The following is a 12562-nucleotide window of genomic DNA, read 5'->3' on the forward strand; positions in this document are numbered from 1 at the left end:
CTGAGAAGTCCCCAGATGTGCATTCAGCAAGCTGGAGACCCGGGATCGCCAGTGGCGTTAGTTCCAGTCTGAGCCCAAGTCCATCCAAACGCGGGAGACTGATGTCCCAGCTTGAAGACAGCCAGGGAAGGAGAGCAAATTCTTCCTCGCTCACTCAGCCTTTTTGCCGTATTCAGGCCTTCAGTGAATTGGCTGAGGCCTACCCACACTGGGGAGGGAAGCCTGCTTTACTCAGCTACCCATTCAAATGTTCATCTCATCCAGAAACCCTCAGTGCACAATTAGAATAATGTTTAACCAGATATCTGGGCACACCATGGCACATAAACCTCACAGGTCCACCCCCTGTCAACTTGGCATCCATGCACATCTCCTTAAACCATACCTGATCTCCAAATAAAGACAATAACAAGGTCATTGTTCCTTCTGACATGATAGCAACTACCCTGCATATAACCCCAAACTCGCTACCCCTTCCGCAGGAGAGCAGGTAGGGTCCTTGAGTGATGCTTACTCTTCTTCGTATCCTGTAACTTAAATACTGTGATATAAAGTCAATAATACAGCTTCTGTTACTTGATAAGGGAATAAGAGAGGGAAGAAAACAAAGGTGTTTTCTTAGTATATGTATTTATGCACACAAACATACTCATGACAAAGTAAGGAGGAAATATTCATGACAGTTAAAGTCCTTGTGTCTGTAACTAGTCAGGTGTTCATAGCTGCTATTTATAACTACCTTATTCCATGACCTGCTCCACATTTCATTTGCCTTCAGCAAGCACCTCAGTTGGTCGTGGTTCTTTACCTGGTGGGATGACCCAACCCTTAACTCCTGAAGAGTCTGGGCCATTAGTATTCCTGCCTGAATTAGGTTGTTGTAGTTCTCCATTGACCTTAATCCCAGGGCCTGGTAATACTGAGAGATGCCCTAGGCGATCTCCTTAGATGTACTCCTCCCTGCCTCCAGTGTGGAGTAGGGGTGCACTTCCCCCGTGGTGGTCAGGGTCAGTCACCCCGGCCCGCGCAGGAACTCCCTGCTTTGCCTGTCGATTCCGAGGCATGAGGAGCCCACGGTAGCCGGGTGGCAGTGTTAATTCCAGTTCAGTGTCTCCAGGTGGGAGCATTCCTCCCTGTGGAACTAAGACCTCTAGGCCAGCAGAGCGTCGGGCTGTGGGAACAGCAAGCAAAAATTTTGCTAGTGGGTCCCCCGGGGTAATAGTGGTGCCATGCCCGTTTCCACCCCTTGATTCCTGGACCTGTGTATACCGGCTATGGGAGAATTGGCTCCACGTAACTGGACACCAAATCCATACCCAGAGTGTCTGTTGCAGTCAGGACAGGACACTGCCCCCTTCCACGATGGAAGTGGTCCAGTGTGATCAGCCTGCCGCCGGGTCGCTGGCTGATGGCCGCGGGGAAGGGTGTGATGTCGGGCTCAGTGCTGATCTCTGCTGCTGGCAGGTTGGGCACTCAGCGGTGGCCGTAGCCAGGTCGGCCTTGGTGCGTGACGTCCACGTTGCCCAGCCCATGTGTCACCTCCATCCCTGCCGCCGTGGCCCCTTTGTTCACGAGCCCACTGGGCGATGACGGGTGGATACCGATCCACAGAATGGATCATTCTCTCCACGTGACGACTAAGATCCTCTTCTGCTGAGGTCACCCTTTGATGAGGTCACCCTTCGGCAAGCATTCACGTGGGACACAAACATCTTCACTTTTTTTGCCCATTCGTAGAGGTCAGGCCATATACCTTTTCCCCAGATTTCTTTGTCACCAGTTTTCCAATCACTTTCCTTCGGAGTATCTGACTATCCAGCAAACCAGTGGCCACAGCCCAAGAACCGGTAAACAGTTGCACATCAGGCCATTTCTCCTTCCAAGCAGCGTGAGCAGCCAGGTGCGGTGCTCCAGGTTCTGCCCACTGCGGGGATTTCCATCACCTTGTCCTTCAGGGGTGTCCAGGGAGGGGCTGTGGCTCTGCAGCTGTCCACTGGGGGGCGGTGTCCGCACATCGGGCGTCTTCTCTTCCCCGGCGCTCATCGCGGGGAGCTCCGCGTGGGGCCGTAGGTGCGGGCTGGGAGGAGAAGGCAGTGTCGCGGGAGTGGGGGCCGCGGCATTTGGCCACTTCCTCGTGTGACTTGAGCCTTCCAAGGGCCTGCTCGGGCGGATCACGTATGTACTGCTTCCATTCGATGGTGGAGTGCTGCTGTGCACGCCCGGCTTTGTGGCTGATGGATCAGGTAACACCCAGGTCCTGATGGGCAGCTCAGGTCACATGGTGACTTGTTGGTCCGTGGTTAAGCATTCAGTCTGTTTCAGGCCAAGAGCTGTTTCTCAAAAGGAGAGTGGTTGTCTGTGGAGGATGGCAGGGCTTCGCTCCATAACCCTAAGGGCGTGCACTGAGATTCATCCACCAGAGGCTCCAAACAGCATCCCTTTCTGCCGTTGGTGCTTCAGGCGCCGCTGGATCTGCTGGATCACGTGACCCGAGCGGAGAACAGCTCCCATGGTGGCCTGACCCGTGAGGAGCCTCCTCTTGTTCTGGGCCCCACTGAAAACCGTCAGCTTTTCGGGTCACTAGGTAGATAGGCCAGAGTGTCACACCCAGATTAGGAGCACGTTGCCTCCGAAATCCAAAAGGGGCCCACTAGGCGTTGTATCTCCGTTTTGGTTGTAGGAGGGACCAGATACAGCAACTTATCTCTCACCTCAGAAGGGATCTCTCGACATGGCTCTCACCACTGGACCCCTAGCAATTTCACTGAGGTAGAAGGCACATGCATCTTAATTGGATTTATTTCCCACCCTCTGACGCCAAATGTTTTACCAGTAAGTGCAGGGTAGCTGCTACGTTTTGCTCAGTAGGTCCAGTCAGCATGAGCTCCTCAGTGTAATGGGCCAGTGTGATGGCGTGTGGAAGGGAAAGATGATCGAGATCTCTGTGAGCTAAATTGTGACATGGGGCTGGAGAGTTGATACAGCTTGAGGTAGCGCAGTGAAGGAGTAGTGCTGGCCTTGACGGCGGGAAGCAAACTGCTTCTGGTGGGCCTTACTGTCAGGGATGGAGAGAGAGGCGTTCGCCTGATCGGTAGCTGCATCTCAGGCACCAGAGGATGTGTGGATTTGCTCAAGCAGTGGAACCCCATCTGGTACAGCAGCCTCAATTGGAATCACCACCTGGCTAAGCTCCTGCACAGGCCAAATGGGTGAGTTGAATGGGGATTGGTGGGCATCTTTCAAGCCCTTGATGGTAGCACTTATGTCTGCAATCCCTCCAGGAATGCGATATTGTTTCGGTTTAGTATTTTCATAGGTAGAGGCAGTTCTAGTGCTTTTTCCACCATAATAGCCCTCACTCCACAAGTCAGGGAACCAGTGTGGCGGTCTGACAGCTGCTGAGTATTTCGATTCAAATTATGCATCCTGGAACTGGGGAATTAACCATAGGACGGGTTTGGGGACCCACTGCGCCCATGGTGACACATACCTGAGCTAAAACCCCACTGATCATCTGGGCTCCATAGGTCCCTACTACGGTAGACCACAGTGATATTTCGGATCTCCTGAAATTAGTGTCAGTTCAGAGTCAGTGTCCAGTAGTTCCAAAAACATCTGATCTTTTTCCCTTGATGCGTTTGTCCTGGTAAAAGGCTATAGGTTTCTTTGGGCGAATGATTTAACAGTATAAACGCTCGGCAGTGTACTGGCGTTCTTTCTTAAGGGGACCCAACCTTCCCTTTGTTCAAGGACCTTTGGGTCTGTAAACTGGCTCAAATCTGGAAAGTACTGATGCGTTGTCACTCTCTGTTTTTATGATACAGGTTAGGCTGTTGTTCAGTTGACCTAGAACTCTCCTGCTTACACAGATCAAGTGATGATTTGGTAGGCTTCCTGTGTCTTTCACTTCTAGGGACCCCATGAGCAGCTAGCTAACGCCGTAGGTCTGCAGGGACTGGGCTCTTCTGACGGCTGCTGTGCCTCTGCCGCCCATTACGTGAGCTCACCCGCCTCATCTTACACGGCCCCGTCACTGCTGGGATCCACTTATTCCCACTGCATGCTGTTTTCCCAACTCAGGGACTGTAGTTCCCATCGTAAGGCCTGGCCTGCAGAGAAGGGCAGTCATAGAGCTCTTTAAGGATGCTTGGGTCTCCCCTCACAAATTTATTTCTCACAGTAGTGATGAAAGGTATGTCTTCTGGAATCTCCCAGTAGGTCTTAAATGACAGAGCCACCCTAGCAATCCAGCTCCCTAAGCCTCTGATTCCCCTCCTCTGCGTTAAACCTGGGCAGATGCAGCGTTTCTAATTCACTCACTGGGAACCACCTTTTGGTCCACGTTTTAGCCAACCACCCAGTCAGACTGTTAGAGCCCTTTCTGACTACCTGAGCTACAACTTTCAGTGCAGAATCTCTTTTTAGAGAACCCACATCCGTACGTTTGGCCTGAGACCACTTTATGTTCCTTCCACCATTATCCCATACGTGTTCCCTGGACTTCTGTCTGTATAACTCAGAAGACTCAAGTAGTTCTTTTGGAGTGTAGCACATGTCCTCATGGGTCACGTGCCTCACCTCTGGGCCTGCTGGGATGTGAGTCTAGTTATAGGTCTGGAGATGAAGAGGGGTGGGGGGCGGGTCCTGGGAGGATTAGCATCGTCCTGCACGGCAGCTGCCTCAGTGGAGGCCATTGGTGTTCCTTAGGCGAAGCGGGGCTAATCCCACAGAAGGAGGTGGGAAGGCCACTTCCACCGGGAATGGGGAGAGCTTCCCCTGGGAAAGGACTCATGAGAACTTAGCAGCTCAGCGTCCCCAGCTTCATCAGGATCTTCCTGCGCGTCCCCGGAACAGGATCCCTTCTCTCCCAGTCAGTGCAGTCACTTTAGCATCGAGACACCCTGCGAGGCTGGGAGTGCAGGGGTGTAGTTCAGCCAGTTGCTGGATGAGATTCCGGTTTGATTTTCAGCAGTCTCAGCACTGTGGCCATAGGAAATAAGGGTCTCCTTCAGGGCACACATAGAAGCTTTCAGATCGTGGGTGTGGCACTTGAGGTGGGAATTCAAATCCCTGAGCTCATCCTTTTCTTTCACCACTTTGTCCAGTGACATTAGGAGCAACCAGCAAGCCTCATTACATTTGTTAGTTTTCCAAGAATGTTCTAAAGTATAGTAAACAGAGTCATTTACCTCCTTGCTTCTCTTAGTAAGTGGTTGATTAGGAGTATCTAATGGAACTGTTTTGCATATGTTCATGAACTATCAGTGCTCTCTTTACTACTGAACATATAGTCATTAGCATCTTTAATCAGATCAGAGAACCAATTCCAGAAACCCCAGAACCAGCATAGAATACGCACCCTTAACATGCTGTTCCTCTAGAACCACTCTTGGTACCAAAACCTGTGTTAGTCTGGGTTCTCCAGAGAAACTGAACCGATAGGAGATACAGAGAGAGAGATGGGGGGGTGGATGAGAGAGAGAGATTTTATTATAAGGAAGTGTCTCACATGATTATGGAGGCCGAGAAGCTGCATGGTTTGCAGTCGGCAAGCTGGAGACGCAGGAAAGCCGATGGTGAAAGTGTTCCTGCATCTGAAGACAGGTGAAGACTCATGTACCAGCTTGAAGACCAAGAGCCCCGAGGAAGAGAGCAGATTCTCCCTTACTCAGCCTTTTGCTCTGTTCAAGCCTTCAGTGATTTGGATGAGGCCCACCCACATTGGGAGGGCAGTCTGCTTTACTTAGTCTACTGATTCAAGAGGTAGTCTCTTCCAGCAACACCCTCACAGACGCACCCAGAGTAATGTTTAGCCAGTTATCTGGGCACCGTGTGGCCCAGTCGAGTAGACACACAAGTCCTCTGCTCCTAGTTACTCTCTATAGTAAGGTTGTTAGGATTTCAGAGTTCACAGTGCCCAAGGGACCACTGGGTCAGTCACCTCGTTTTGCAAACGAGGAAATGAGGTCCAGAAAGCCTGTTAGCTGAGACTCAAGTCTAGACTTTCCTGACTCCCAGTTCTTAGTTCTTCCTGAGAAGCCAGGCTGCCTTACTTCCTGGAACAGGAGTGCACTCCGATTGTGAATCCATTGGAAATAAGCCTTTCTGGGACTTCCCTGGTGGTGCAGTGGTTAAGAATCCACCTGCCAATGCAGGGGACATGGGTTCGAGCCCCGTCCAGGAAGTTCCCACATACCGCAGAGCAACTAAGCCCGTGCGCCACAACTACTGAGCCTGTGCTCTAGAGCCTGTGAGCCACAACTCCTGAGCCTGCGTGCCACAACTACTGAAGCCCATGTGCCTAGAGCCCGTGCTCCACAGCAAGAGAAGCCACCGCAATGAGAAGCCCACACACCGCAGTGAGGAGTAGCCCCCTCTCACCACAACTAGAGAAAGCCCGCGCACAGCAACGAAGACCCAATGCAGCCAAAAGTAAATAAATAAATTTATTTAAAAAAAAAAAGAAGCCTCTCTGTGGGTGCACGCCTCCTTCCTACGCAGTGACATCTCTGCTCAGCCTGCCAGAATGTGCCCCAGAGACATGCTCCTGCGCTGGTTGAGGTTTGTACTCAGGTATCTCCTCCTCCAAGTGGAGGGTGGTTGGCAACAGGCTGGGCGTGGCCACGGAGGCAGCCGGAACACCGGCATCAGAAGCTGCAAAGGTTTTGCTTCAGGACAAACCCAGTCGTAAATGAAATCAGGTTCACAGTGTTTCCTTTGACTACTTCTTTTAAGGCCAAAGCTCTGAAGTACTACAGTATAAGAGTCTATGAAGCTTGTTTATGTTATTTTGGGAAAAGCCTTGAGTATATTGTTAGTATATATACTTTTTTTTTAATATCCTCAACTTAATAATTTGGAAGATTGGATTAATTGGATGAATGGATAAATGTGTCTTAATTTTTTTAGCAGAAATCTTTATACAAAATATATATAGATAGTGTCTGTGTCGTTAATGCTTTCTTGGATCCACGCCCTCCAGAGAGCCTTCCCAGAGAGCAAGGGAGGGGGTCTGCACACATAGAGCCCCATGGACATCGTATGCGTTGCATGGGGTCATGTTGTGTTCACCTGTGTTGGGCGGTCAGCACGTGCAGCAGAGTGGGTACTGTGTGCCTGTGTTCCTATGTCTGTATGTTTTACACGTATATGTGTGTGTGTTTATGTATGTGCGTGTATATATATATATATATATATATATATATATATATATATATATATATATATATATAAAATACCTTTAAAGATAGACCAGGAAAAAGACTGCCTCTGTATAATATATGAGTCTTTCTTGGCATTTGAAAAAAGTCAGCATTAATTATCAATATAGTTATAACCTGCTTTTTTCTTTCCCTGTTACACTTTAGGACCCAAAGTGATCCAGACTTCTGCAGCTAATTTTTCACTAAATAATAGCAAAGAGGTAAGACTGGGTCTAAGGGTCACTAAGAAATGGTCCTGCTTAAAGGGTCATTAAGGTCAAACCCATCCCCCTTGCCCGGCAGCTTGCTTCTTGGGCAACACACATTTCTCATTCTACCGTCAGCTGCGGGCCTCTGGGTCCTTGTTTGCTAAAATTACCTTTTCTGCTGTAATAGTTCCCTCAGTGCTGAGAAAGGATGGTGATGTTACCTCTTAGGGAGGAGCAGTTCATTTCCAAAGGCTGGTTAAGTCCTCCTGATTCCTCCTGTACGCAAGACTTATTAGATTATAAATTCTAACGATGCTCACTTAGGTTTCTGCCTCTTTTTTTATTATATTTGCCTAAGTTAAGAAGTGGTCTTTTTGTCAGGTTTCTAACGGTAACAGTTTTTTTCCAATGATTGTTTGGTATTTCTTGCATGAACTCAGTTTAAATGAAAGATCCTGTTTCTTTTCTTTTTTAAAAAATAAAATGTGCCTTCATTCTTCACCATCTTTATAGAAAAACAGATCCTTCCAATTGGAAAATTTTGGATTTCTTTAATAAATGCTAACGTTTGTGAGAGCCCAAACAACTAAGCCTTTTCTTTTTCTGATATCGAAGTATCTTCATCTATAAACTGAAAGCAGTCGTCCCACATTCTCACTGCCTTGTAAGGTGTGCGGCTTAAATCTGATTATTTGACCCAATACCCCACCCCACCCCACCCCCGTCTTCGTTCTCCCAGCTCCCTGCTAGGTTTCCACCGCCAATTCTCAAAAAAGCAAAAGGAGAAAAATGTCCGAAAACTTACTTTTTGGGCCCTTGTTTGGCCTATTATCCCTTTTTTTTTTTTTGGCATTTCTTTATTTTCTTTAACTCTCAGATTGAGGATCTGTTTGAAGAGGTGCTGCCAATAGGGTTTCCTGACCATATTGGTCTTTTAAAATTTCCATCTCAGGAGGTTAGTCCTTTTTTGACACTGAAAATAGCAGCCGTCCCCCGGAACTGACTCGCTTCCAAAAGGTGGTCCTCACTTCTGAAAGGTTATAGATTATCCTCCAGTTGGTTGCATTGTCTTGGTGGCTTTGGGGCAAGTCTCCGGGCACAGGGAGTTTCACTGAGATCTGCCAGAAGCATTAAAGCACAAAAACTACCCATTTACGTTCAAATAATGCTTGTCTTTGGAGCTAGGATCGGGCTCCTCAGGCAACTTCTTCTGTGTCCCTTGCTGTCAGGCACTGGTATTGTGTTTTTCAGCAGACACTGCAGAAACGTCACGGGCAATGTGGTCCCCCTCTTAATTTTTCTCTCTAGGGCCGTTAAAGCTGAAAATGACAGATGTCAGTGACATGTCTGGCATATTGTTACGAAAAAAGAATGATTCTTGTGAATATGAAAATATTTGCTGGTGTCCTTTATTATCTTATTATAGGTGTCATCTTATGCACTTTAATTTTTTTCTCCAAGATGGCCTTCTCTTGGTACGTAGGTAGGTGTATTGTCCCAAGGCTAGAACCGCTTCAGAAGTTTTCATGAGAGACGAGTGAATTGCAGCGGAAAGTTAGCCCTTGATTTTGTTGAAAGGCAGAATTTTACTTACATTGACTAAAGGAAAACTACATGTTTCTGTTTCAGAGCTAACACTCCAACCTTTTGTGTAAATGTAGATTTTGTATGTTAAGGTGAGACAGTGGGTAGACTCAACTGAAGAGAGCACATGGATTTTTTAACTTCTTTGTCTTTTTGCCTCAGCTAAAGCCAGTTCAAATACTTTCAAACCCGCTGTCTACATATAATCAGCAACTATGGCTGACATGTGTTGTCGAGTTGGAGCATTCAAAAGGTATGAAGCCTGACATTTTAGAATGACTTTTATTTGTACAGAGCACCATATCTGAAAGGTTTAAAGAGCTTTAAAATCTTTCAACAAGTGCTCAAAGATGGATTATAACGTGGTGATTATTCTTTTTAATACCAGCAAGTTGGGAGCCCCTTAAACGTCCTCCAGGGAAAGACGTTGCAGCGCTCGAGGAGTACCCATCATGGCTCAGGGAGCTCCCGTCGGCCCTCAGGGGTACCAGTCATCCTTCGGGATACCCGTGAAGCCTAGCTCCGTGGCTGCACGGTGTGGGTGCTGTAGCAGCAGCCTTTGCCAGTGGGCTTCTGGGAGAGAATTAAGTCCTGGTGTCCTAAGGCAATGGTTCTGTCCCGCAGGGACACTTGGCAGTGTCTGGAGACCTTGTGACATGGCTGTCACAACTGGGGAGCAGGGAGTGCTGTCAGTATCCAGTGGGTGGAGGCCAGAGATGCTGCTAAACATGCTACAATGACAGGACAAATTCCAAACAGTAAAGAATTATCTGACCTCAAAATAGCCCTGGTGCTGAGGCTGAGAACCCCTGCCCAAAGCACTCACAGTTTATAATGACCTCGCTCTGTCCACCTAGGGCGACCCTGTCAAGCACCCTCCCTGAGAACCGAGAAGATGCTCCACGTCGTTTTCTATATACTGTGACTTAGAGGAAGCACTTTGGTTGAAAGAATTTGAAAAGATAACCCAATGACTGCAGTAAATTAAGTGAAAAAAATGCATATTACAAAAAAATTAACCTCTTTTTATAACATTTTAAAAAGCATAAATAAATTTGGTATCAGTATATCAAAAACAGTCTGGAAGGATGGACACAAACGTGAAATTATAGTTTCTCTGGTTGTGGGATTATACGTGTTTAATACCATCTTTATATATTTGGTCTTTGATATTTTTAAGCAATGAGCATATAATCAGAAAAACAATGAATTATATAATCAGAAAAAATAAGAAACCTGTTTTTATTTTGGTATGAAGTTCAATTAAATTTTATATGGGAAATTAAAAAATAAAACTTTATTAGCCATGAAATATTTGTCCTTTTGTGAAATGAAACTTGGGGGTGGGTAAGAAACAAGTTCATGGAAGGGCTGGACTTGGCTGGTAAGTGTGAGCTTGGCAGATGTGGGGAGGCTGATGCGTCACAGAACCTTCCCGGGCCGACACACAGCCAGGCAGGCACTTCTGCAGGTGTGACGGCCTCTCGTGGTCTCTTAACACTGGATTTCTTTCTTTTGTAGAAACAGCTATTCAGACAAACTTCACCATGACTGTTAAGGTCGATGGTGTAGCTCAGGACGGGACCACCATGTTCATTCATAACAAAGTTCACAATCGGACGAGGACCCTCACATGTGCAGGGGTGAGTGCATTTGACTGGTCTGTGAAGTAGAAAGGTTCTAACGATTGTAGACCGTGTATTATTTGTTTCTAAATATATCCATTTGGTTCTTGCTTTCTAAGAGCTGGTTTTGGCTGGCATCTGAATTTTTCTGAGCTTCTGGCAAGTTCCCTGGAGATGATCTCTTGGATCATCTGTTGTTGGAATGTGTTACTTCATGGGTCAGTTGGTTCAAGACTGAGTCTTGCTTGCTTTAAGGACACAGATCTTCCTTGTGCATTTGCAGAAATGTGCAGAAATTATTGTGGCTCACCTCAGCTACTTGAATTACACTCAATATACAGTGACTGTGGGATTCAAACACCTGAAGGAACGCATCAAGGAAATGAACTTCACCGTAAGTATACCAGCTGACCATGGCGTTTCCGTGGCTCATTTGTTTAGCTTCCATTCTTTGTGGAATGACTGAGATAAATCACAGCATCGAAATCATGTTATTTTGGACAGTGGAAGACATGTACAGTTCTAAAAACTGTAGAAAAACCACAGTTTCTTACGTATATGGGACCACAGTTGCTTCAAGAAACAGCATGGAATTGGAAAACCATGGTGTTCTGAGGTTTAGGAGAGAGAGTAGCCTTCCAGCTGGGAGGTAATGGAGGAGTTGCCAGGTGTACCCTCCAAGGAAGGCAGGACCCCCTTCTCCAGGCCTGTGAGTGGTCTTCAGACCCTGCCAGACCTCTTGGTGAAGGGTCCCTGCTCTCACTTTCCTGTCTCGTGTCCGGCTGAAATCAGCCTCCTTGTTCCTGCCGCTTGTTGGGAGTCAGGATAATCATCAGGGTGACTAGGGACACGGGTGTTAGATCCGCCAGAAGAGCTGGGTTCAGATCCCAGCACCACCATTTACAGTTTGACACTGTTGTACCTCTGTTTCCTTATCATAAAATAGCTACCTCATACAGCTGTGACTATTAAAGGGAGGTGCCAGTGGGTGCCTTTTTAAAATTATGCTTGAGATGTAATTCACACACCATAAAAGAAGTCTATTAGTAGTCGCTTCTCATTTCTCCCTCCCCCAGCCCCTGGCAATCACTAATCTGCCTTCTCTCTGTATGGATTTGCCTGTAGTGGACATTTCATATGAATGGCATCATATACTTTGTGCTCTTTTGTGAATGACTTCTTTCACTAAGCGATGTTTTCACAGTTCATCTGTGCTTTGCTGGTAACGGCACTTCATTCCTCTTTTGCCAAATAATATTTCATTGTACGTGTGTGCTGCCTTTTGTGTATCCATTCATCGGTGGATGGGCATTTGGGTTGTTTCCATTTTGGGGCTGTTGTGAATAACGCTGCTACGAACGTTTATACACAGGTTTTTATTTGGACAAAGGGGTCCCCTTTGCTGAGAGGTTGTGATGTGTGGGAGCCCTCCTGCACCCTTACGGGCACTCCCACCTCTGCGATTTTCTCTGTTTCCTGGGAGGCCTCTGGAGGTCGGCTGGGCTTGGGGTCATGCCCAGCGCCTGCTCGTTGTGTGTGCTTGACAAACAGTAGCCGTTGCTACAGTCTTGCTACTTTTCTGCACGTCCTGTCTCTAGACTACCCAAATCGAGTTTGTTTATTCTTTATCTGCCGGATCGCTCCGCAGGTGTTCGAAGATGGCTGTCTCTGAGGTCTTTCCTTTTCCTTCACAAAGCCCCAGGGGTGTGGCTTCTGGATACCTCAGACTCCAGGTTTCCTCCCCATGGCCCCGAGCCAGCCTGGCCGAGAGGCGTGCCCCCCTGGGGAGGGAGCAGGCGGGCCCCCAGGTGCCAGCTCCTCTAGAAGCTGCATCACCTGTCGGACCCTGCGGACTTACTCTGCTGTTCAGCCTAGTCTCCTTCATTCCTGGCTCCTGCGGTGGGTTTCTCACAGTTCAGATGCTACTGAGACGTGACACTCT

At 47.7% G+C, this 12562-nt stretch overlaps 1 protein-coding gene across 1 annotated transcript in view; it reads left to right on the forward strand.

Moving 5' to 3' along the window:
* The window catches only part of TMEM181 (transmembrane protein 181), a 47250-nt gene that overhangs the window by 14831 nt on the left and 19857 nt on the right, over nucleotides 1-12562 (forward strand). Inside the window, exons 3-6 of the mRNA XM_029224066.1 lie at nucleotides 7368-7423; nucleotides 9158-9248; nucleotides 10517-10638; nucleotides 10904-11014. Coding sequence (XP_029079899.1) covers nucleotides 7368-7423; nucleotides 9158-9248; nucleotides 10517-10638; nucleotides 10904-11014 — 380 coding nt within the window. The remainder of the gene's footprint in view (nucleotides 1-7367; nucleotides 7424-9157; nucleotides 9249-10516; nucleotides 10639-10903; nucleotides 11015-12562) is intronic.

The sequence above is a fragment of the Monodon monoceros genome, unplaced genomic scaffold (assembly GCF_005190385.1).
Source record: "Monodon monoceros isolate NGI ecotype Baffin Bay Population unplaced genomic scaffold, NGI_Narwhal_1 Super_Scaffold_15, whole genome shotgun sequence".
In the NCBI taxonomy this organism is placed as follows: Eukaryota; Metazoa; Chordata; class Mammalia; order Artiodactyla; family Monodontidae; genus Monodon; species Monodon monoceros.